The 25,325-nt window shown below is 59.3% G+C and overlaps 1 protein-coding gene across 2 annotated transcripts in view; it reads right to left on the bottom strand.

Annotated features, from left to right (window-relative positions):
* IGSF21 (immunoglobin superfamily member 21) overlaps window positions 1-25,325 on the bottom strand; it is a 195,723-nt gene that overhangs the window by 6,044 nt on the left and 164,354 nt on the right. For both annotated transcript variants that reach the window (XM_079147178.1, XM_079147179.1), the window contains exons 5-6: window positions 6,611-6,726; window positions 4,130-4,604 (exon numbers count right to left, since the gene is read on the bottom strand). In XM_079147178.1, coding sequence (XP_079003304.1) covers window positions 4,130-4,604; window positions 6,611-6,726 — 591 coding nt within the window. The remainder of the gene's footprint in view (window positions 1-4,129; window positions 4,605-6,610; window positions 6,727-25,325) is intronic.

The following is a 25,325-nucleotide window of genomic DNA, read 5'->3' as shown; positions in this document are numbered from 1 at the left end:
GCTGGGATTTGGGTTGGATGTCATGGTGGCCAGGTGAACCGGATCTCTCCTCTTTCTTCAAACCTTCTTAAATTGTGATAAAAATTTACCTATCAGGAAATGCTCTGTTCTTAAGTGCACAATCTGATGAATTTTGATACAAAAGAATGGACGTAACCACCATCCTGATCAAACTCTAGAATGTTCCATCACTCTAGAGGGTCCCTTATGTTTCTTTCCTGTTAAATTCCACTCTCCATAGATAAGTACTGTTCAACTTCTCTCACAGAGGTTTGTTTCCTTGTTCTAGAATTTCACAGAAGTGGATTCACACACAGTGTGCGCTCTTCATTATCTGATTTTTTTTGCTCATCATAATGTTGTTAAGCTCCATCACTGTTGGTTCAGAAGCTCATTCATTTGAAAGAATGAAAAGTATTTCATTATATAAACATGCTGCAAACTTGTTTATCCCTCTTGCTAACCAAGGGCATTTGAATTATTTGGTTTTACTTTTTGTTGGTGGTGCGTGAATAAACCGTGGTGAACATTCAGGTCCAAATCTTTGTGGACATATTTTTCATTTCTCTGAGATCAATTCTCTTGCTCATGGAGTGGAGGTCTTTCTGTCTTTGAAAGAAAGTATGGGTTTTCCTAGGGGGTAGTACTATTTGACATTGCCAGCAGTGCAGGAGGGTTCTGACTGTTCTGTCTCCTTGTCAACATTTGGCATTGTCAGTTTTTAAAATTTAGCCAGTTTGACTGGGGATGTGGCTTGGTGGCAGAGTGCTTGCTTAGTAAGCACAAGGGCCCGGTTCCATCCTCGGCACTCTAAAATAAAATGAAAGAATTAAAAAGATTTGTTTTAGCCAGACTAATGGTTATAAAATACTCTCGTTGAAGTGTTAATCTTCATTTCCCTGATTCATAATGCACACAACTTTCTGTATATTTATGGGTCATTTGCAAATTTTTACTTAAAAAGCAGGCTGTCTCTCATGGATATGTAGCAGTTCTTCCTGTATCCTGGGTACCAATGCCTTGCTGGATATGTGTATGGAGACTTTTTAATCTCTCGTTCTGCATTGTGCTTTGTAATTTTCTTGAAGAGTTCTTCTTGTAAGCAGATTTGAATTTTGATCCAGTCCGACCAACCAATTTTCAGTTTTTTTATTTCGTGTTTTTTGTGACTGCTCTAAAAGTTCCTTGCCACCCCAATGTCATAAAGACGTTTTTCTACATTCTGTTCCAGAAGCTTTATGATGCCGGCTTTTACACTTAAGTCCATCATTCATTTCAAATTAACTCCTGCGTGCGAGAGGCAGGAGTCCAGGTCCGATTTTCCCTATGCGTGTTCAGGAGCTACGGGGCCATTTGTTAAAAAAGACTCCTCTCTCCTTACTCCATAGCCTCGGGGTCTTTGTCAAAAATCAATTGACTCTATACTTGTGGGCCTCTTTCTGGGCCCTATTCTGTTCTATCAATCTTTTGTCTACATTGGAGGGTTAGGGGCACGTGGACATGTGAGTCATGATCCGATTTATATTTTAAGTAGATCAAGCGGGGCGGAGAATGGGATAGAGCAAAAGTGGAAGCACAAAGGCAGTTTGGAGGTGACTGTAACAATCCAGGTGTGAACGGATGGTGCTTAGGTGGGTGGGCGCAGGGGGCTGCGGAGCAGGGGCGGGGCAGGGGCAGGGGCGGGGCAGGGGCGGGTCTGGGAGCAGGGGCGGGGCAGGAGCAGGGGCGGGGCAGGGGCGGGTCTGGGAGCAGGGGCGGGGCAGGAGCAGGGGCGGGTCTGGGAGCAGGGGCGGGGCAGGAGCGGGGCGGGGCAGGAGCTGAGCAAGGCTGGGATGTATTCTGGGTGGATCGGCCAGGGCTGTACCACGGTTTGGACGGGGACATGAGAAGGTTGGGCGCGCTGACGGTCCTGAGGCCTCTGGCTCCATCGCTGGGAAGAATGTGGTGCCATCTACCAAGAGAGGTTCCAGGGCCACCAGGCGCCAGGGATCCAGATCATAAGGCAGTGGCAATGCCAGCAGGACAGGAGTGCAGAGAGGTCCTTCCAGCTGGAAGGACTGGAGGAGGCTTTCTGGAGCGGGTGGCAATCGAACTGCAGGCAACATCCCTGGCAGGGAACGGCCCACGTGAAGGTCCATGGCAGGAGACCAGCCCTGGCCTTTAGTGGACTGACCTTCAAAGTCCTTGCCAGATGCTTGGATTCTGTGCCCCCAGGTAGTCTCCTCCATCCCCGTCGTGCCCCAGAGTGCGGGGTGCCCGGCAGGGCAAGGCGAGCACACTCTCTGCCCAGCTCCCGCACTCCCCGCTGGCCCCACCCACCGGCTCTGCGCATCCTCAGGGCCAGCCCGTGGGTGGCGGAGGACCATGGTGAGGAAGGCGGGCCCTGGGTGCTGACGCCCTGGCTGGCTGATGTGGGGATAGTCACCCTAAGCCCCGGTCCCTTGAGTGGCGTCGGAGTGGCCACAGTGCGGGGGCCGGGTACCAGATGAGGCAGCTCTTGCGCAGCCTGGCTCCCAGCACCTGCGCGGCTCCCAGTCTTCTCCCCAGTCCCTGCTGCCTCCCTGTCACCACTTCCCCAGGGTGCACAGGTGTGGCAGTCCCTGCCCAGGGCCTGTGAGTGGGCTTTTCCTTCTCTCACTGTTGGTGGCGTGGTGTCCTCAGGGACGGCTCCCGTAAGGGAGCCCTTGGGGCTGGGGCAGGCGAGTGCATGGCGTGGGGTGGGCAGCACCCAGCTCTCCTTCCACCAGCTGACTTGACGTCCTGTCTGGTCCTCTTTCTTGTGGGGAGGGGCAGGGCAGCCAGGCCTCAGAAAGTGCTTCCTTTCACCAGGGGGCCGGGTGGCTCTGATGAACAAGCAGCCAGATGAAGGCTGGGGCCGCTCTGCCTGGGCAGGAGGGGCTGTGGGAAAGATGCAGGGGCCAGAGTAGGGAAGGGCTGACCAGGTGGGAGGGTCTGAGTGGGCTCTGGGTTGAAAAGACCCCAGCCCCAAGCATGGGTCTGTTCTTACGGGGTCCTGGGAGACCTCTGTGGAAGAAGGCAAGCCCATGGTATCCAGGAGGTGGGGCCTGTGACAGATGACGCGGGGTGGGGGGGGAGACAGAGGACAAGACTCCGCCTGCCTTTGACCCCCCACCCCTGCCCGGGGCCACTCGAGTGACCTCCCAGGCCTGGTTCCTGGTCTGTGACCTGAATGGTGATGGGTCAGCCTCACTGGCTTCCCGTGAGCAGCCAATGAGTCAACACAAGAAAAGTGACTTCCTGTGCGTAGGTAGGGGTTCAATAGGTAGGTAGGTGTCATGGAGCTGCAGACACCGCCCTTATGACTCTCACCTGCTGTGGGCAGGTGGCCTGTGGAAATCCAAAGGCCAATTTAAAGGGTCTTCAGGGAACTAGCCCACAACCAGCCAACGGTACCTGGCCCAGGGCTGGTGACATCAGTGGCTGGCATTGTGGAGGGTGAGGAAAGCAGTAGACCAGGCTTGAAATCCCAGCTCTGCTAATACAGGTGAGCGACTCAGGTCCTGGAGCCCCACCCAGCCTCAGTTTTGCTCATCTGTAAAATGGAATGCATGGCAAACTTCTGCTGCCAGAATGGAAGGGAATGGTCCTGGCACACAGGAGGGAACACGGTACGCGAAATCAGTGCGAGCTGGAGGCACATCCTCCCCAGTCCTGTGTGTCTCAGACCCAGCCAGAGAGGCTTCCTACGACCTCCAGGAGGGCTGACCTCAATCAGCAAGCCTGCAGCCTCACCTGCATTGGCCCCTGAGCCCACTGGTCCCTCATTTGATCCAGGAAACCTCCTGTCACCTCCCATGCTTCTGACTGCAACCTAAAAACCTTCACCAGCCTTGCTGTGACCTTCTGGGTTCCTGGCCTCTTGTGACCCTGACCCTATCCAGCCGGCTCGCTGGCCTCTGATGTTCAAGCCTCACCCTGGCTTCCAGGAGCCTCCCATTTCCTCCAGTCCACTCGGCAAACCTCCTAAGACCGACTCTGTCGTGGGGCTGACCGGCTTCCACTGTGTCCCTCTCCATCGCCATCTTCAGCAGCCCAGGGACCCTTCTGAGCGTCCCCCCAGCACCCAGCCCTGCTGGGGGTCAGCAGAAGGGTCGTGCGCCAGCCTTACCCAGCGTGACCTCTGCCTGCATGGGCATCGACAGGGCCGGGTGCTTGACCTCGCAGCTGAAGAGGGCCTCGTTGTCGATCTGCGGGTTGAGTGTCCAGGTGAGCAGGGCGCGCACCTCCACGGTGCCGTCGCTGCCCGGGGCGCGGCTGTGGTGCAGGAAGTAGACCGGCTCTGCGCTGTGCACCCAGCGGGGGAACTCGCGGCTCACTACCGTCTCCGGGATGTTCTCGGTGGTCGGCTGGAGGAGGAGGCTGGGATCCGGGGTCAGGCTGCGGGAGGGGCGCTCCGTGGAAGGACGCCCGCCCCGGTTCTCTGCGTCCAGGAGGGACAGGGACTTCTGCATCTTGGTTTCGTCCAGGTCACGGTGCAGGAGGCCGCGGAAGGGCCTGCTGTCCTGGAGGGGGCCGGAGCCTGCAGCCGGCGGCTCGGACAGCGGCACTGCGTCGATGAGTTCCCCGTCCCGTTTGAAGTAGACCTGAAATCGCAAGGAGGCTCTGAGGACAGGGTCCAGGGATGACCTTGACCCAGTGGGCTCCCGGGGAGCTGCCGTGGGTGGGTGCCGGTTCTTCCAGCACCTACTCCTCCGGGTGTTCTTCCAGAGGGGCCCCCAGTCCTTTCCCTAGAGCCCCCCAAGAACAGTGACCCAGTGGGGACAGAGCTCGCTTGCCAGCTGGGGAGACTCGCTGGGCCTCGGTTTCCTCATCCGTAAGGAGGTCTGTCCATCCACTTTGCGGGGCTGCGGGTATTTAAATAAACCTGCACAGGGCGGTGGGCTTTGGAGGAGAGAGGATGGCGTCAGAGGCAGAAGGGACAGCGGGGGCCTTGGGGAGGGGGCAGGACTCTCCCTCCTCTGCGGATGGGGACTCGGAGTCTGAGAGGCGGCATTTAATCTAATTTGCTGCCTTGTTATTTTGGTACGTGCGCCCGGAGGCCTGTGGGGGATTGGGTGCGTTTTTTAATAAATCAGATAAATAAATTGATAGGAGACAAGGAGAGGGGAGGGCGGAAGCCGTTTTCTGGGACACAGGCGGGGGAGGCGAGGTGGGAGAGGATGGGATGATGCGTGGCCGGGATCTGTCAGAGCCACAGCGCCCAGAAGCTGCTCCCAGGCACAGGAGAGCTGCTTTCCGGCGCTTTACCTACTCTCTTTGCCTTTTTATTTTTAAGTGCTTCAAAAGCAGGTTTATAATTTATGTTAAAGAACTTCTTTCAAGTTCTGACGTCCCAGACAAACGTAAGATGCCTGGAACGGGAGGCGACGAGGAGAGAGGGAGAGAGACAGGCAGAGACAGAGACAGAGACAGCCAGAGAGGGCGCGGGAGACCTCACACCCGGCCTCCCTCCATGGCAGCCCAGCAGGCGAGCCCCGCGGGGTGGGAGGTGACTTGCCGCAGGCCCAGGTCTGTGGGAAGCTGCCTTTGCCCCTTTGGGAAAGGAATCTGTCTTTGGGTGGAAAAGACCAACTTCTCTGTTTAGGGAGAATGGACCTCTTTATGGGGTCAAAGGGGAACATTTAGGGACATGTCCTGCTTTCAACATCTGGTAGCTTCGAAGCTACCGTTTCTTCAGCTGTTTGCCTGGGACTACAGCTTGTCCCTGTCCCCGCCTGTTTCCCTCCTGCCCAGGCCTCTGCACCTGCCTGCGGGCCTGTCCTGGGCTGCTACACACCACTTTCTACCCTGTCCTGAGCAGCTGGGTCTACCTGGCCCAGGTCCTGGAGTCGGGGCTGGGCCAGACCCCCAGACCACAGCCCTGGACCATGCCTGAGAGTCACGTCTGCAACCAGGGTACCCTCCGTCCTCTTGCTAAGGCCTAGCAGTGTATGGAGCTTCTAGGGTCAAGAGCCGAAGTATTAAAAATGGCAAAACGGAGAGGGTCCTCTGCAGCACGAGGCTCAAAGTTTCCCAGCCTGTGACCCTGAGGGGCTTGCACATGTGATGGACGGGACAGGCCTGCTGCTTCTGTGCACTCAAGGCAGGGACACCATCAGCCTCGGCCTCCAGCCAGAAGCCGGAAGTGGAGGCGGGAGGCGGGCTCCCTGCTCAGGACCCTCCGTGGGCGCTGCAGGGCAGGCCTGGAAGTTCCACCCTCCTCCTTCAAGAGGTCGCGGAGATGCCCGTGAACTCGACCCGAGACTCTCAGTGAGGCTGGCTCGGGTCTGATAAGGAGGCGGCCACTCTTGTTATCTGAGGAACCCCCTCTCATTCCCTCCCTCCTTCCGTCCTCCTTTCCTCTCTCCCCTCTTCCTTCCATCTTTCCCTTCCCTTCTGTGAACCACGTGGGGTCCTGGGAAGAGCCTTGGACTTGAAGCCCGAGGACCTGGTCTGAGTCCCAGCACATGGAAGCCCTTCTCGCTTGTCTCCGTCCTGCTCAGTAACTGCGGCGAGGGCCTGCTGGGCGCCGGCCCCGAAGACCACACCCTCTCTAGGCGCAGAGGTGACATCTGTGGCTGGGCAAGCAGGGGGTCAGCCAGGCACTCACCGTGGGCGCTGGCTTCCCTCCGGACACGATGCAGACCAGCGTGAAGTTCTGGGCTTGGTAGCGGCTGAAGGGGGCGGGCGTGTCCGCGGCCACCACTTCAATGGAGGTGGGAGGAGCTGTCCCAAGAGAAGCACAGAAGAGGAGGGGTCGCTGGGGCTGGAGAGCGCTGGAGGGTGGGGGGCGCGGCAGCCTGGGCACCGCCAGGTGAGCCCGGGGCCCCTACCTGGGAATACAGACCCGGCCCGACCCTGGGCTTGCAGGCGGCAGGGAAGACCCTCGGGAATCCAGAGGCCACGCGGGTTAGTCAGTGCATCAGGCACCCGGAGGGTCCCGGTGCGGAAAGGGGACCCAGGAGCTCTGAGAAGCCCCTGCTGGAGCAGCCGCACTGCTGTGGTCTGAGGAGGTGGCAGGAGCAGGGCAGCGGGACAGGCGGGAACGGCAGGGGCACGGCCCGGTGGCGGCTGGGGGCGTCGGGAGGACCAGGGGCCGCAGAGCGGGGCAGGGCAGGCCACGGGGAGGCATCCCGGGGAGGCATCCCGGGGAGGCAGCCCAGCGCGGCAGCGGCTCCACCACAGGCCGCTGGTGCCTCTTTGGGAATGTTGTGACCCAGCTGTTAAGCCGCCGCCACTTAGGGCACAGCCCGCGTCTTTACACCACTGAAATCGGCAACAACACATCAGCGTGTTTTTTCAGCAGATGGACGTGCTTGAAGAGGTTGGAAACTGGATTGAGGCTGCAGAGGAGGAGGCTGGGGCTTCCTGGGCAGCAGCGGGTAAGGCAGGTGACTCCGCTCCCAGAGCCAGGGGCTTCCCTCCCACGCTCTTGACCTTGGCCACTGACCCTAACCCTCCCACCGGCCCACCCCATCCTCTCCTCTGCCAAAGGCCAGGCTGGGCCCTGTGGGGTCGGCGCAGGGCCCCTGCTGCTCGGGCCCTCCTGGTCCAAACCCCAGCGGGGTCACGACCACCCCACGTTGTCGGCACGTCACTGAACCTGGGAGCCTCCACCCCCAGGCCATTAAGTGGAACTGGACGCGGTGGCAGGGTGGCCCGTGAGCTACTGGGTACGAAACGGGTCAGCACGTGGCAGGAACTCGCAGCGATCACCGTGATGACCCCAACCTCCGCGACTCAGGTAGGACGGGTCGGAATCTTAAACCTTGCTCGGGAAAGGCCGGAAGTTCCTGCTTCCCAGCCTTGGGCCACGTGCAGAGGGCATGAAGAACACAGGAGGAGACGGGTCTTTCCATCCTGCAGGGACTTGTCTGTCAGGGGAATTTTAATTAAATTCAGCAAACACTTCCTGACACCTACTAGGTGCTGGACGTGGTGCCAGGTGCGCGGTGCCAGGTGCGCGGTGCCCGCACACAGCGACGGGACAGAGCCGGGTTGATTAGCTCAGGGTCTGTCGGGGGCGACAGACTCACGGGCCGCTCTGTTTTCAGAAACAAGCCAGGTAGAGCCGTTGATCCACTCACGCTGCCACCCCACGCGGTCTGCAAGAGGTGGCACAGACAGGAAGCACCGGAGAACAATAGATGGAGGATTGTAATTAAGTGTGAGATGGCAAGGAACAGATGGCGAGTGGGGCAGGGATTCCGAGGAGGGAGAGGCTCCAGAACACTTCCCTCTGCGCCAGCTGCAGACGCTGCAGTCTTAACTTTTCCAAAACTGAAGTGAAAACTGAGATCCCTCGGGAAGAACCAGCCCCGGCTCACTCCACGAACCGGGCTGGGCCGAGGGGGCTCCTTACGAGTGTGGACTCTTCGTGCACAAGGTGGGCCGGGGGCGGGTCCATGGATTCCCACTTTACAGACGGGGAGACTGATGAGGTGTGAGGACTTGCCCAGGTTCTCGCAGCCAGCATGATGTCGAGCCAGGGTCTGAACCTGGAGCCCAGCTTCTGACCTGGAGCTGGGCCGGCTCAGCCTTCCAAGGGGGGCTGGTACCTCTTGGTACCATCGGGCCCAAGTGCACGTTTTCGCCACCAGGAACATATTCCCTTCCCTGGCCCATCCCGACCTCCAGAGACCCCTCTGTTGTGGTGGCTGTAGTTCATTCATTGCCCTAAAGTTCAGGCGCGGTGCCAGGTAGGGCTCAGCACAAGCTGGGCATGCACACGGGTTGTTTTAGTCAAGCTATTTCACTGCTGTGACTAAAGGACCCGACCAGCACAATTATAGAGGAGGAAAGCTTTATCTGGGGGCTCACGGCTTCAGAGGTCTCAGTCCACAGAAGGCCCGCTCCATTCCTCGGGGTTCGAGGTGAGGCAGAACATCATGGTGGGAGAGTGTGGCAGACGGAAGCAGCTCACATCATCAGGAGGCAGAGGGACTCCACGCTCCAGATACAGAACAGGCACCCCCAGGCCACGCCCCAATTCCACCTCCTGCAGCCACGCCCACCACGTCAGTCAACACCCAGTTAATCCCATCAGGGGATCAAAACACTGATTGGATTAACACTGGCAACTGGGTCATTTCTCCTCTGAACCTTCTTGCACTGTCTCATGCATGAGCTTCTGGGGGGCCCCTCATGTACAAACCATAACACAGGGGCAGGTAGCATAACCTGCAAGAATCCTGGACGCTCAGAGCTAGGCAGGGGCACCTCCAAGCTACGTGCTCATTCTTTCTTGCCTTCACTGAGCAGAACTCAGACACCTAGAACCTTCTTCAGAGAATTGCACTGAGGCATAAACGAGATGCTTATAAAATGCGCACAGTGTAGGTTAGCAGTCTTAAATAATATGATTTAACTTTATTTTTGTTGTGCCGAGGTTGGAACCCTGGCAGGTACTTTACCACTAAGCTACACCCCAGCCCTGTACCCTCATTAAGAAAGGACAGAGATTAGGACGGTGGTTAAGAGTGTGGGCTCTAGATCACACAACCCAAAGTTCAAAGACCAGCTGTACCACTTACTGGCTGTGTGACTTTGGACAAGTTACTTCACCTCTCTGAACCTTAGTTTCCTTATCTGCAAAATGGACTTACAAGGTACTTGTGAAGATTTGACAAAGTAGACCTGCAAAATGTTTTCCAAGTGCTCCCCAAACGTAGATAGCTGCACTCGTTGACAGAGTTAGTTATTAACATTCTTTTGGGGGGCCTGGCCTCAGCTTTGGGACATTCATAATTAGAAAGGAGCCCAGAAGGTGCCCAGACTTGCACCAACACAGTAGCCACTCATGCCAGCAGCATTTGAAATGTGACCTGCCCAAGTTCTCGTGGGTTGGGGACATAGATGCACACCAAGTTTTGAAGCCTTGACTTTTTTAAAAACAAAGCGTATGATATGCCACTAGTATTTCTATACTAATGACATGTTGACATGATACTATTTTAGATATATTGCATTGAATAAATATACTATTAAAATTAAGTTTGCTTTTTAGTTCTACCTTTTCTAAGGTGCTTATTAGCAAACTTAGTGTTACGTACTGATTGGCGTTGCATTTCGACTGACGACTCTGACCTGGACTTCCCGTTTTCCAGGTAAGCAAACCGAGCATGGGCAGGGCCGATCTGCCTGCGGTTACACCGTAAGTCCACGGCGCAGCCCTGACTGGCACCCAGGCATCCGGATCCCAGCAGCCAGGGCCCTTTGCAGGACACACACACACACACACACACACACACACACACACACACACACTCACACGGATTCTGGAGATCTGCACCCGCGTCACGCACAGCACCCACGCAGGCCTGATTGGGGGCTGTGCTCCGTCCCCCGTTGTATTTCTGAGCAGGTGTTAGCAATTCGTACAGTTAATCAAGCTCGTAAGACAATAATGGACTCAGTTGTGGGGACGGGGAGACAGTGAGCTGCGGCAGTCAGCGCGGACGCCCGGTACCCACTCTCCCATCAACATCTCCTCGGGCACTGTGTCTGGGGAAAATGTCACTCTGCATCTTGCTTCCTGTCACTTGGCGGAGGACTCTGAGTGCAGCAGTCAGAAAGCCGTCCACGCCTGGGCACGTCCCCGTCCCTGGCTGCTCCAGGGTGCTCCCTGCTCCTGTCACCTGTCCTTCCTCTCCTCCGACCCTTCCCTGGACTGGGTGAGGCTCTTTCCCACGGACCCCTGCTTCCTGGGCTCCCTGGCACATCCCATCTCTACCTCCCTCTGCGCCTCCATCCCCGTCCCCATGTCCACCCCACCTCTGCCCTGGCCTGTCCCCATCCCTATTCCCATCCCAGTCTCCATCCCTGTCCCCATGTCCATCCCCGTGCCTGGGATCCACCCCTTAGCCCAAGAAGGTCCATCCAAAGGCACACACCCTGCGGTGGACAAGGCCACGTGGTCCATGACAGGATAACCCCAAGTCAGGCTCCAGGACGGGCGCTGTCCTGGGAGGCCACCCGGGTGAGGAGAACCAGGGAGCACAGAAGGGCAGAGAGCCCCCAGGAAAGACCCCTGGCTCACGGCTGTACCCCTCCCTGCCGCCTGGCTCCTGTGGCCTTTGAGAGCTGCCCTCACAGGTGCCCACGCAGTGCTCCCTGGGCAGGGGGTGGACGTGCCCCTGACACCTGCGGGAGCACTCATCTGACGCGCTCTGAGCCGGCAAGCGGGCTTATGTCGCGTGGGGACCGACCGGCAGTGGTGGGCCCTGCCGTGGCCATTACAGTCCTGGGAAGAGCCGAGACTCGGGCGGAGCTTCCGAATTTAAAGACACTTCTGAGGTCACCCCACTGTCAACAGCAGAGCCAGGCAACAGGAAGGGCCACCCCCGTCCCGTGGGCCTGCGGCGCCACAGGCTGAAGACACCACCACAGAATGGCCCCGAATCCCCACCGCAGAGCCAGGAGACCTTCCGGCTTATTTCTCACTTTGACTTAGTGGAGAGAAGGGCTTCTAGACGTTCCCTTGACCAATCTGTGCAGCACCAGGCAAGGTGAAGTGGCTTCCTGTGACTCAGCTGCGTCTCCCTGCGAGGCTCCAGGGCCCCGTTCCTCCCCACTGGGGAGGCAGGAGTTGAGGTCACTTTGGCCTGGCCAGTTCCCGCGGACACCGTGCGTAACGGCCGGGTGATCGGTTTTACGACATGAACTCTGAGATATCGCCTGACTCTGTCTCGCAGGCGGAGCTTTGCTTCGGTCGCCGTAACTCAGCCTGGAGATAATGTGTCCGGTCTTTGCTCCGTAAATCACCCCGTGGCCGCTGCAGCTTGGGGGCGCAAACCTGATCTGACGCAACCCCAGCGTTCGTGGGCAGGGACCTCTGCCCCGAGTCCGCGTCTGACTGTGACCACCACAGTTCAGCTCTCCATCCAGGCAAGAGGCCCAGCCTCCCGGCAGCCCCAGGACACCTGCTCCACGTCTCTGCTGCCAGCGGCCGTGGATCTGAGGGCAGATCAGTGGCCTCTCTGGACCTCCATCTTCCCGTCTGTAAAATGGATTCAACCAGACACGCTGCCTGCCCTCAGGCTTCCGGGGTGGAAGCAGATGATGAGGTGGACCTAGCACCCCCGTGAGGTGCCAAGTGCTGAGCCAGCGCCTCAGCCTGGCCAGTCCCACCTCCCTGCTGCCCACACCCTCCCCTGTGGGAGGGCCGCATTGGACATTTCCATTCCTCCACTGTCTCTGGGAAGGGACCATCTCCCTGCCCCTGGGGTGCCACTCCACGCCCCTGTTTGAGTGCCATTTATCACGGGAGGTCATCCGTTAGATTTGGGGGAGGCCTGGGGGAAGGGACAGACAAGCTCAAAATTATATTACTTGCAAAAAAGTCCATTCTTTCCTCGCAGCGTGCCGCTCTATTGACTAACTGCCTTTCACTCAGTGGCTCGTCATTATGCCATATTTCAAAAAAGAGAGAAAACTACCCTCTTAATATAAAAGTGTCCATGAATATAAATGTCCCTCTGTGTTCCCTGTTTTAAGTTCTTTCTTTTTGGTCTCGTATCCCTGGTATTTTCCTCTCTCCTCCATCTACTCTGCCAGTCTTTCTGCTCCTCAGAGATGCCCCTGGAGAGGGCGCCCTCTGCAGGAAACCTGCTGGGCCGCAGCCAGAGAGCCCCCGCCAGCCTCCCCCTGTGCCCTGCCCTGCAGGCCTCTGCTGCTCAGCCCAGCTCCCACCTTAGGCCTGGCCCACAGCCTCCTCCTCCAGGCAGCCTTCCTGGATTCGCTGGGCCGGGGCCTTTCTCCTGGGTGTCTGGAGCATCCTGTGTACGTCTTGATCACTGCAGTTTGTCATTCTGTCCCGGGTCCCTGTCTGTCTGTGCTACGTTGAGCGTCCCTGGGGGCTGGCTCTGCCTGTCTTCAGCCCAACCTCAGAGTTCCAGCCGGCCGTTCGGTAGCCTCTTTCCATCCCTGCTGGCTTCCTTTCTCTGAGCACAGACAAGCGTGCAGCTTGCTGGGGGAACCCCACAAACCCGCAGTGAGGGGCCTCGCCCCCTCCAGCCACCTCCCAAACAGCCCCCGCATCACCACACCGCAAACACACCGAGCGGTTGTTCCTTTCATTTCCTTCTTTGCCTTTTTGTCCGTGAACACCCCCTGCTCAGTCCAGCCGCAGGCAGCCCCGTGCATCTGCGGCTTCTGCGCCCCAAAGTCCTTTGCTCCGGGCTCGGCGAGGTCGGTTCGTCCTCCAGCCTCAGCTCCTGGTCTAAGCTATAGGTCTAAGCTTTCCTTCTGTCAGGCCCTTCATTTTCTTCGTAGGGCGCGTTATACTGCTTATTGCACACGGTGACCTTTCCTCCGACCCCGCGCACTAGCAGGGACACTGCCCTTAGTGTCCAGGGGCCCGGCGGACAAGGACAAGGACGTGCTCATTAACACTGGGGGACCAGTCGGGGCGGGGCAGGCGGCCGCCCTCCAGTCCCTGCCCGCCGGTCCTTCCTCCCAGCAGAGCCTCCCCCAGCCGGGGGTCTCCGCCCCAGCACAGGGGGCGCGAGAAAGAGCAAGTCTCTGTTTTATGGGAAAATTAAATATTGAGCTGAGTAGTAACAGCAGTCAAGGGGAAAAAAACCTGACAAAAGCCCCCAAATGGAGCCGCCACCAGTGACGCGCGAGAAACGCCGCGTCTGCTTACGCGGCTGCAATGGGCCCTTTTATGCGGCAGCTGCTGAGCCGCGCCCCCGCCTCCACCTTGAACTTGGCCCTGGAGTCCCTGCTGCGGGGAGGACGAGGGGCGGGGATGGCGGGGGGCGTGTCGCCTCGGGTCCAGGGCGTGGCCAGCGTGCCGGTGCCCCTGCCCCAGGATCCTCCCCGCTAGACACCGGCCTCTCCGGGAGGAGCCCGGAGGCTGGGCGGGCGTAGTGCACGCGCCCTCCCGCTCCTCGGAGCCGGCTGGCAGCCCCGCGCCCTGCCTCGCCTCCCCCGCCAGCTGTCGTGCTTTCGCTGTGGTAGAGGATAAAATTAACAACCCCAGCTGGAGTCCATGGCTGCTCCGGGGGAGCGGGGAGGCTGGAGGGGCAGCTGCGTGCGCGGCGGGGTCAGGGAGCCGGCGGGCAGATCCAGCTCCCGGCTCCCGCACTCCCGGGGGCAGCGGGGAGGCCTGGCCGCAGGCTTTGTGTCGGAGCTGGATTTGCACCCTAGGGCTATTTTCTAGACTGTTCCCTGAACCTGGCGATTCTCGGCATGCGTTCCCTGGACCAGCAGCATCAGGCAAAAAGCTGCGCGGAATTGCAGATTCTTGAGCCCATTCCAGATCCCGCCATCTGGGTTTTAACTAGCTCGCCAGGTGATTCCAGAGCAAGTTCTAGTGCGCCAACCTCTGCCTTGACCTGCGCCAGCGCCAAGTTGGCTGATCTCTAAATTCCGTATAGTAAGAACCGCTCCCCGGGTTGCTAAGTGAACCGAGGGCTTGGTCTATAGTAGGTGCTCAGTAAGCAGAAAAGGCTCAAGGAAACTGGAAGCATCAGCTTGGCTTCACAGGGAATAGTTGGCACTCTGGAGCGTCCCTGGCTCTATGCACTGATTGGGACAAGGGACCTCAAGTTCCCAAAGCCGGACTCCCACTGCTGGGTGCAACTTTCTATAATTGCCTTGATTGGCTGCTTGGGGGGTTCCTAGTTTTCTGATTGGTCTCCTAAGCTGCCAGTCCTGCGTGGACCCTTGGGCCCAGAGAGTGCCTGTGGGGGAGGGGCGGGTGGTGGGTCCTGCTGGCTGGAGGCCCTGTGCGTGGGTGACCATGGCAGCTCCTCCGGGTCACGGTAGTTTATGTGACAACAGTGGATGTGTTTAAGCCCCACACTCGGTGCCGTTTCTGCAGAGATGAAATCTATGGGGTGTGACGTGAATTCGTTTTAAATAGCAGGAAGGCTGGCCAACTTGGGGATGTGTTCAGCGTACCCCAGAGGTACACATTACACACACCAGCAGTTTCACTAGGTGCCGTATTCGCAGCTTTACCAGAGAAGCCTGGGGAAGCCGGCTCCTGGCCAGAGGGCAGTGGGCCAGGGGCCCGCGGTCTCTGCCACACCTTTGCCCCCCACCTCAGGGAGTACCCTGTCCCTCCAGGGAACTGTGTCCCTCCAATGCCAGGCCTTGGTGCTCCAGGGCTCAAAGCGAGGCAAACTCCACTGGTGGTGTGCCAAGGTCACAGCCCTTCGGGTATAGCTGCAAAGTGTCCTTGAGGCAGCTGCTTGGCTTCCTGGGCCCCTCCCAGGGGACAGTGATGACGAGAGAGGTCACATGTGGGGCTCGTGGGGAATGAGGTAGAGAGAGTGCCCCACGCTGATGGCCCAAGTTAGGCTGTCCAGCTTCAGGTTTGGGTTTTCTCGTTACCCTGTCACGCTCTCCCGATGCTGGACAGTGGGGGTGGCGCCGGTCAGCCTGGCAATCACAAGGGAAACCACCGCACTCTACGGTGGCCGTGCTTGCACTTAGCAGGCTCGCAGTAAATTTTGCTCGATATTCTTTGGTTTGCTTGCTTGTTTTCTCGGGGGGCAGAGGCGTCCGGAGCTGTTTCCGCCGAGGCTCTGTTGCTGAGTCTGGTGCCCCTCAGCTTCCTCAGGTAAACGGTCAGGGGCAGCACACAATGCCCACGGCCTGCTCGTCCCCGACGCAACACTCGAGCATGCGCTGAGGCACCCCAGCCTCCCGGAGGCACCCCTGTGGCCCTGCCTGGGGCATGGGCCACCTTTCCTGTTCGGTCAGCATTTGAGGACTGATTTCTGGGTCGGAGGGCAGGTGAACCACGTGTGTGGCTCGCTGCTCGGAAAGCGATTTCCAGGGAGGAGCCGTGACGGGCGCTGGGTGGGACGGTGTCGGGCGTTTTCTCCTGGACCTTTCGCTCTGAAAAGGTTATTGGGTCCATATGGTGGACACGTGGGTACCGTGACCCAGGTTCCGCAAAGCACGTGCCCCTCCTCGCTGTGCTGGACGCTGGGTCGCGACCATTGGAAGAACTGGGTGGGCAGAGCGAGGCTGCTGGCCAGGGCAGAGGGACTTGGCTGGGGTGAGTGGGCGGGAGCCTCAGAGGTCCAGTGCCCAGGGCCTTGGCCAGCCCAGCCCAGAGCGCAGGGCCTCAGCCACCTGGTTTGCCCTGACCTCAAATGCACCTGCTCCCCAGGGAACACCTGTCCACCCCGTCCACCTCTGCCTCTGACCCCTCCCCAGGCTGCCGTGGGGAGCTCCCCTGCCCACCCGGATCTGGAGGCGTGGGGCAGAGGTCCCACAGCCCGCAGACGGACCGTGCCCTGCACACACAGCACTGAGTAAGTGCCATCGCGGCGAGTGTGCCCTTACTGTCGCCTCTTCCTGCCCCTGCCCAGCCCCGGGTTCTGTCAGCTCTCTCCAGCTTCCCCCACGTCATGGCCACGGAGCTCCTTGCACCTGCAGGCCCCCTGCCTGTCTCCCCCAGCCTGCTGCAGCCAGCGCCACGCCACCCTTCCAGGAAGCCTTCCTGGGCCCTCCCAGGATGAGACTCCCTCGGGCTCCCGCCCCCTCTGCTCCTGTTTTCCTTCTGGACTTCTGGAAGCCTGTGCCCTCTTCATCCCCCCCACCATATCATTCACGGACTCCTTGGGGACACACGCTGGGCCTTACGCCCCTGGTGTCCTCCCAGAGTCAGAGAGAGGGGCTTGAGTGTCCCTTTGGTCACTCACTAGCCATGTGACCTTGGGTGAGCTGTGTCATCTCTCTGAGCCTCAGTTTCCCCTTCTGTAAAGCAGGAATGACTACCTCACAGGCTGTCATGGGAACTAAGCAAGAGAACGATCTGGAAGGCCCACGGGGCATGAGCTTACTCTGTGAGGACTTTTGTGATTGTGGTTCCTTGGGAGCAGGTGCAGGGGCCCGGCGTCCTCATGTACGGATGGGGAAACCGAGTCAGGAATCCGGCGCCAGGGAGCAGAGTCAGGCCTGCTGCGTCCCAGGCCGAGGCGACGTCCTGCGTGGCCCTGGTCTCAGGTTCCCTTCTGCTCGGGGCACTCCCTGTCTGCGGGCTGCGTCCTTCGGGGTGCTCCTGGCCCCAGGCCGCCCGGTCTCGGGTCTCCGGCCACGCACAGCTCTGTTAGCACCTGCAACCTCGGCTCCCGCCTGCTGCTTGAATCACGGCCCGGAGGCGCCGTGCCAGCAGCCACAGATCACCTGTCATTTACCTTCTGCCGGGGCCACTAAATCCAGCTCCCGGAGGTGGAGAGGATAAAGGTGGGCGCTGACCTCATGCTCCTCAGGGTTTAATGACGCCCCGCAGGCTGCTCTGGAAGGGCTGGGAGGCTGGCAAGATGAACCCCAGAGGAGAGGGCAGCTGGACACAGGAGGGCCGGGAAGGCGAGGGGCGTGGGGGGCTGCAGCTGCCTGGACAGTTCAGGGGAGCGGATGAGTCTTCCTCCTGCTCGAGGGGGTGATGGGCCATTCAACCTGAGGTGGGAGGGAAGCCCTGGAGCCAGGTGATCCACATTGGGAAAGAAACTCTGTTGCTTACTCGCTGTGTGACCTTGGGTCAGATATTTTACCTCTCTGGGCCTCAGTTTCCTCATTTGTTAAAATAGAAATAATACAAGTACCTACTTCCCCAAGCTTGTGAGGATTCAATGAATTAATGTATGTGAAGTGCCTGGAATGACGTTTGTCCCTTGTCACTGCAGATTCACCATTTGTTCTAGGGGACGGGACTCCCAGTCCCTGCCTGGAGCCGGCCCATGGGAGAGAAGCGTACAAAAGCTGGTTGACTCAGTGGATGAGCAAGAGTGAGAGGTGAGCGAGCAAATGTCCTCCTAGCCGGACTCTGAGTCCCCTGGGGAAGGGAGGGTGACCATCAGGGGGCCCCAGGGACAGGGTGCACCTCAAATGTTTGTGCTGCTGGACCAAATTGCTCATTGCCTCGAATCACGGGCTTGCCAGTCACACCCCACGTGGGCCTCAAGGCCTGGCCTCCATCCCCAGCCGGGGGCCTCAGGTCCCCAGGGAGGAACTGTGGCCTCCCAGTCCACTCGCCACCTTCCCCCGTGAGCAGACGCAGTTTCTTCCTCGGTAAAATGGGGAGGCCGATCCCCGCCTCTGACTTCCAGCAGAGACGTTTCGTGCTGTCCTGGGAAGCGGAGGCCTGGTGCTGGTGAGGCCCTTGACCCAGAGGCCAGAGGGCTGCCCTAGTGTCCCTGCTGGCAGCCTCGTGTAGAGGAAGCAGGGGCTCTGGCTCCAGCGGGCCTGAGCTCAAGTCTCACCTTGCTCACTGCTGTGGGGCGCGGGGCAGCAGCGTGACCTCTCTGAGCAGCCCCTGGTTCCCTCACTGGTCCTGGGTATCGTGGGACCAGCGGGATGTGGGGGAGGAGCGAGGGCCACTGAGGAAGTGCTGGGCCTGGGGCTGGGGCAGAGCGGGCTGCGGTCAGGGCACCTGCCTTTGCAGGGCCGGGTTCAGAGCCGGAGGGAGGGAGGATTCCGGACGCCTGTGTGGAGGCAGCCAGCAGGCTGAGGCTGAAGCTGGAAGTGACTGTCCTTGCTAGATGACCCAGTTAGCTTCAGAGTGCTCCTCCGAGCCCCAGACCCATCTGTCTGGCCCCTCTCTGAACTGGCTCTCGGCCGGCGGCCTCCACCAGCTGGGAGGCCCACGGGTGGGCGGGCAGAGTGGACGTCCTTCCCCAGGCCCCAGCTGCTTCCAGACACTCAAGGAGATGGCGCCGGCCTCTGAGCACGCTCTCGGGCAGCTCGGACCAGCTCGGCTCTTCCGCCTCAGTCCTCTGGGCCTTGGCCTCAGCCCTGGCCAGTTCGTGCCAGCTCAGTTCAGCCAGCTGCCTGTTCCACAGCCCGGCGGCAGCTTCAGCAGGCAGACGAGGCCTGTGCAGGCCCTGGGCCCACTTCCTCGTTCCCGTCTGCTGAGCGACATCGGCTGCTGCCCCGGGGCCTTCCCAGGGCAGCCTCTCTGTCCAGCCCTGGGTCCTACCAGGTCTGCGCATCTGTCCCCTCCTTCCTGTTGGCCCCTCACCCCGGGGCTTCTGATGGGAAAGGCCTCCGTGTCCACTGCTGTGCTGCTGCCCGGGCCCTGGGCTGGCTCCCTTCTCACAGCTGCTCTGCCCTGGTTAGGACGCCAGCCTCCTGGATGTCACCCTGCAGCCCAGCAGATGCTGCTGTAACTTCTACTTGGCAGACAGGGAAACTGAGGCCCCGGGAGATCCATAACCTGCCAAAGGCACTGAGGTCGGGTGCTCGGGCTGTCCGTCCAGCTGCCCACCCTTACTAGACCCGTGTCCTTGGGCAAATGCTTTTACGTCTGAGTTTTCACACTTGTGAAGCGGGGAAGGTAACACTAGCACCTACCTTGGAGGGCCGTTATAAATGATATGGCAGGTGCTAAGCGGAACTGTGCCTGGTGTGTAGTAAATGCTCAATAAACATTAGCTGCTTTTATTACTATTAGTCTCAGGGCTGGGGAGAAAATTCATGTCTCAATCCAAAGCCGGTACCTCCAGCCATTCCTCAGCTCTCCAAGGGACTGGACTCCTTATTTACGACCAGTGTAATTTAATAGAGGGAGAATTTTCCAATGGGGGATTATCCAGCCTCCTCCTTTTCTAGTTTGGAGGACGTGGGTCACGTGCCTGTCCCTGATCAGGAGTGGTAGGAAGAGGACTGGAGGGAGGGGAAGTGGAGACAGGCCTGCCGTGGGGGCGTTGCTTGGCCTCAGGCCCCGGGGGCCTCCAAGGCAGGAGGTGGTGTCTGAGCTCGTAACTCTCTTTCTTGGGTGACCCCGGACCTCTCTGGAGCTCTGGCCTGGACCCCAACCTGCCCAGGCCTCCTGTTGCAGCAGCCAGGCTGGCTCCCTGGAGCCTGGGTCACAGCAGTCGCCTGCGGCCAGTTAATGTAATCAGCTGAGTCCAGCAGGGGGCTTATCCACTCAGGTTCCGAGCCAGGGGGCGGCTGGCAACTTCCCACTCGGCAGGCGTCCTGGGCTGCGGCTCTGACTCTGGCTTTCAGCAGCCCTGCCTGGGGGGCAGGGACTGACGAGCGGCCGCCATCCACTGGTCGAACCTGCCCACTGGCCGGATCATGCAGGCCAGCAGGGTGGGCTGTGCCTGGGAGCTGCGCCAGCCAGGGCCGTCTGTGCCCACGCCGCCTTCTCAAAGGGGGGTCTCTGCGGACCCAACCCACTTCCCTCGCGCCTCCCGCGGGCTGCTTCTTTTGCTCAGGCTGCTGGAGATGAGCGGCCTTCGAGGGGGCAGGGTCTGCTCCCAGCCCGGACCTCCGCACTGCCCTGGAGACACGGTGCTGGGCACCAAACCCAGGGCCTTGTGCTCGCGAGGCACGTACTCTACCAACTGAGCGGCATCCCTGGCCCAAGAGATAGGGGTTCTTAACACCCCAATTTCCAGTCCTGGGAACCTGCTGCTTTTTCTAAAGAGGAACGCTAGGCTGGAGTCCGAGAGCTGGGTGCCAGAATCTGTCCCAGAAGGCAGCGTCCATCCCCGGGAGCCAGGTTCTGGCCAGCCTCCCAGATGGGGCTGCTGGGGCCCCGGCTCCCCATTCCCTCTGGGTACCCTCATTAGCCCCAGGTGAACTGTCCATGGGAAAGTTGAGAAGCTGGCCACAGGGGAGCTGCCCGGGAGCCCGCTGCCCAAAGTCACCTAGCTGGGGAGCAAAGAACCAGATCGGAAGAGCCAGGTGGCTCTTCAAAGCATAGGGGTGCCTAAGGTGAGCTCACGGGGAGAGAGAGAGAGAGGGAGAGAGAGAGAGAGAGAGAGAACGCGGGAGGTGGAGACCAGCCCAAGCGAAGCCTCCCGTCCTGTCTCGGTGAGTTGGTTGTCAACAAGGATGCCAGAGAACTGGACGGTGGATCGCTCATTCAGCAAATGGTGCGGACAAGGGATGTCCACGTGTAAATGGTCAAAATCCACCCGGAATGCACCGTACCCACCAGTGTGGGAGCTAACACCGCACAAAACACTAGAAGAAAAGCGTAGCCGTAAGTGTGACCTTGGGTTAGCGAAATCTTAGCCAGGACGCTCAGGGAGCAAGTAAGAAGAGAGAAACTCGACTTCATGGAACTCAAAGCCTTTGTCCTCCAGGGGACGCCACCAAGAAAGCAATCCGGAAACCTGTGGAACGGGAGGGAAGTACGCAAATTTAACACCCCACAGGGGACTGGCCTCTCGATTAGGTAAAGAGGACTTAGAACTCAATGATCAAAAGTAGCCCAACTGCAAATGAACGAAGGAGCTGAAGAGGCATTTCTCCACCGAAGAGAGGCAAGTGCCAAGGAAGATAGAACGGGTGCTCAGTATGACTGACGGTGGGGAAAACGCAATTCAAAACCACGACGATACCACTTCCTATCTAAAAAGAGGACTCTGGTCACTCGTCCCTCCAAAGGTCAAACGTGAACTTACCATTGACCCAGTAATTCTACTCCTAGGTATAGCCAGGAGAATTGAACTATGCCCTCACACAAGAACTTACACATGAATGTTCATAGCAGCATTATTCACGATCGTCAACAGCTGGAAACAACTCAAATGTCCTTCCACTGATGAACCGGTGAACAAATGTGGTCTATCCACACAGTGGAATATTATTCAGCATTGAAAAGGAATGAAGTCCAGACTCCACGGGACAACACAGGTAAGCCTTGAAAACATTACTCTAAGTGCGAGAAGCCAGCACCAAAGACCACATTTTGTATGATCCTATTTATATGAAACATTCAGAACCAACAGATCCATACAGACAGAAGAGTTGAGGTTGTCTAAGACCAAGGGGGTCAGGGACACACAGTGAGGGAGTGACTGCTAATGGACACACCTTTTCTTTGGGGAATGATGAAAACATCTGAAAATTGACTGTGGGGGTGTGGCTGAACCCTGTGACTATGCCGAATGTCCCTGGATCATACACTTTAAATGAGTAAATTATATGCCCTGTTAATATCTCAATAAAATTGCTTTCTTAAAAGGATACTAAAACACCACACCCAATAAAAATTCAGAGTATACTGAAAAACAAACAAAAAGAACAAGAACGTGCCGAGTCTAGTAACATCTGTTCTTTGGGGAGGGCTCTGTGACTCCTGGCGCAGATTTGGAAAGACCTGGCGCAGTCTGGTGTCACTCTGACCAAACTCACACAGAAGCTTCCAGAAGAGGAGGGGGCGCTGAGGTGGAGCATCTTCTCAGTGCTTATCAATGCGTGAGTCTGGACCCCTACTCCATGGCACGCGGCTGGCACAGCAGGCTGGGAAGCCTGGGCAGGTGACGTAATGCTTGGGAGACGGTAGTGACCACCCTTCAGCATGTCTGTGCGTTGCTTATGAGTGGACAGGCCAAGTGCTTAGCACAATGTCTGCGGTCAGAAAAGCGCAGAGGCAGGTGACCCGTGTCACCGAATCCCGGTCTGCTACCTCCTGGCTGGTTCCTGTTGTGGGTTGGAACTGTGTCCCCAGAAGAACATGCTGAAGCTCTAGGCCTGCTCCTGGCTTGGAGGACCGTCTTTGCAGAGGTGATCAAACTGCGGCCAGTCACACTGGACCACGGTGGGTCAATCCAAGGACAGGTGTCCTCATAGGAAGGAAGTTGGACAGAGACTCAGACCCACAGGGAGACACGTGTGACCACAGAGGCAGAGGCACCTACAGGCCAGGGACGTCCAGGACTGTCTGGGCCCCCAGGAAGCAAGGAGGGATTTTCCCTAAGCCTCCGGGGGCGCAGACCACGGTCCTGCAGACCTCAGACTTCAGGCCTCCCCGGCTGGGAGACGTATTTCCCTCGTCAAGGCTCCGGCCTGTGGCCATGTGTCCCCAGCAGCCCTGGGGGACGAACACAGTCACGAAGCCATTCACTCTCCCCCACGCCCCTGGGAGGAGACGCGTCCTCCGGGTCCTGGGCCTGCAGCAGGGCCTGGCACCTGGGGCTCAGGAAGGAGCTGTGAGGCCCCCGGGGTGACCCTGTCTGGGGGTCACCTGCCGAGAGGCCTCACTGACCACCTGTTCCGTCACCCCACGTCCCTCTGGGTGTCCCCGCTGCTGTTTTCTTATTGTCGCCTGCCTCCCTGGCCGCGCTGCCCCCAGGGCCCGCATGGCTGCCTCTTGTTCTTGCTGAGCTTCAGTGGGACGCGCCTGGCGGGCACCGGAGAGGGGACGGGAGTCGGGACACCTGCACGTGTGGCACCCGGGTCACTTCGTATCTGGACAAAGCCACGTTCCTTTCTGGAAAGGAGGGTGGTGCTGGCCTGTCCATGTCACCGCGGATCTGTATCCAGCCTGATGGACTCCAAGTTAGTGGTCGGGGTGAGAAAAACATGGGGACAGGGCACAGAGACGGGGTCCCGGGAGGTCCCCCCTCCCCAGCCTCGACAGACCCCTGAGGGCAGGGAACCCCGTTGGCCACGGGCCCCGAGTGCCCCTCGAGCGCTCAGTCTTCCCGCGGTCCACCTGCTCCTCCGTCCCTGTGCCCTGTGCTCCGTCGACATTTGCTTCCTAAGGGCCTTTATGTCGATGTGGGGGTCCCCTTGGCGGTCGGGGGGCTGTTGGGCATCCGCCGTGGCTCGGGCAGACCCGATGCGACCCAGCTCTGTCCCTCCCATGACTGGCCCTCCCTCCCCGAGCCTCTGTTCCCTCCTGGGAATCCGGGACGCCTGCTGGTGCGGGTCACACGACTGCCTGTGGGTCAGCGCCAGGCCCTGCGGGGCAGGCGGCCTGGAGCCTCAGCTGGGCCTGACGGGGCCTGGGGGACAGAGGAGCGCTGTCCCGAGGAGCAGGGCGACCAGCTAGGGGAGCTGGGCCCGACGACCTTGCTTGGCTGTAGCAGGGCACCCTGGACCCGCTGCCCGCCCCCAGCCCGGGGAGCCTCGGTCCTGGAGGGACTGGCGTGGGCCGCGCGGGGCCAGCATGCGGCTGTGGCCTGGGAAGTGAGGGCGGCTGGGTAGAGCAGGGCCCTCGCCCTTGGCGCCACCCGGGCTCCCAGCGTCTCTCCCACCACCTGGCGGGCGGACATTACGGGCAGGACATCGGCAGCTGCGTTTTGAACTCCTGGGGCCCCTGAAGTGGCTGCGGGCGGAAGGCGCCCCAGGTGTGCGGGCGGCCAGGGACATGGCTGCTCCCTGCGCCTCCACGGGGCCCTGGGCTGGCCCAGCTCCTCCGCTGCCCTCTCCACTGACCTGGCCCGACATGTCCCTGGGTGACGCACCCCAAGTCTGGTGGAGAATATGTCTGGAGGACGAGGAGGTGGAGGTGGGCGGCAGAACGGTGTTCAGCCCTTTCCCAGGTGGCCTGGCTTCCTGACCCGTCACCCTTTGTCACAGGAGACACTATTTGTTGATCACCCAGAATGCGCCAGGCCCTGGGTCCAGAGCACGCTGCTCTACGGGTTGTCTCCTTGAGCCTCAGCCGCCCGTCTGTGCTCCTCTGAGCTGGCCTGGGCAGGGGGCTCTGGGACACAGAGATTCCACGCTCTGGGACAGAGAGGGCACCATGCTCTGGGACAGAGAGGGCACCATGCTCTGGGACAGAGGACACCGCGCTCTGGGTCAGAGGACACCGCGCTCTGGGACAGGGGACACCACGCTCTGGGTCAGAGGACACCGCGCTCTGGTCAGAGGGAACACCATGCTCTGGGATAGAGAGGACACCACGCTCTGGGTCAGTGGACACCACGCTCTGGGTCAGTGGACACCACGCTCTGGGTCAGTGGATACCACGCTCTGGGTCAGTGGACACCATGCTCTGGGTCAGAGGACACCACGCTCTGGGTCAGAGGACACCACACTCTGGGTCAGTGGACACCATGCTCTGGGTCAGTGGATACCACGCTCTGGGTCAGTGGACACCATGCTCTGGGTCAGAGGACACCATGCTCTGGGTCAGAGGACACCACACTCTGGGTCAGTGGACACCATGCTCTGGGTCAGTGGACACCATGCTCTGGGTCAGAGGATACCACACTCTGGGTCAGAGGACATCATGCTCTGGGTCGGAGGACACCACACTCTGGGTCAGAGGACACCATGCTCTGGGTCAGTGGACACCATGCTCTGGGTCAGAGGACACCATGCTCTGGGTCAGAGGACACCACACTCTGGGTCAGTGGACACCATGCTCTGGGTCAGTGGACACCATGCTCTGGGTCAGAGGATACCACACTCTGGGTCAGAGGACATCATGCTCTGGGTCGGAGGACACCACACTCTGGGTCAGTGGACACCATGCTCTGGGTCAGTGGACACCATGCTCTGGGTCAGTGGACACCATGCTCTGGGTCAGAGGACACCACGCTCTGGGACAGAGGACACCACACTCTGGGTCAGAGGACACCACACTCTGGGACAGAGGACACCGTGCTCTG

The sequence above is a fragment of the Sciurus vulgaris genome, assembly GCF_902686455.1.
Source record: "Sciurus vulgaris genome assembly, chromosome: 1".
Lineage (NCBI taxonomy): Eukaryota > Metazoa > Chordata > Mammalia > Rodentia > Sciuridae > Sciurus > Sciurus vulgaris.
The sequence above is the reverse complement of the archived record's forward strand: the minus strand, read 5'-3'. Positions and strand labels throughout refer to the sequence as shown.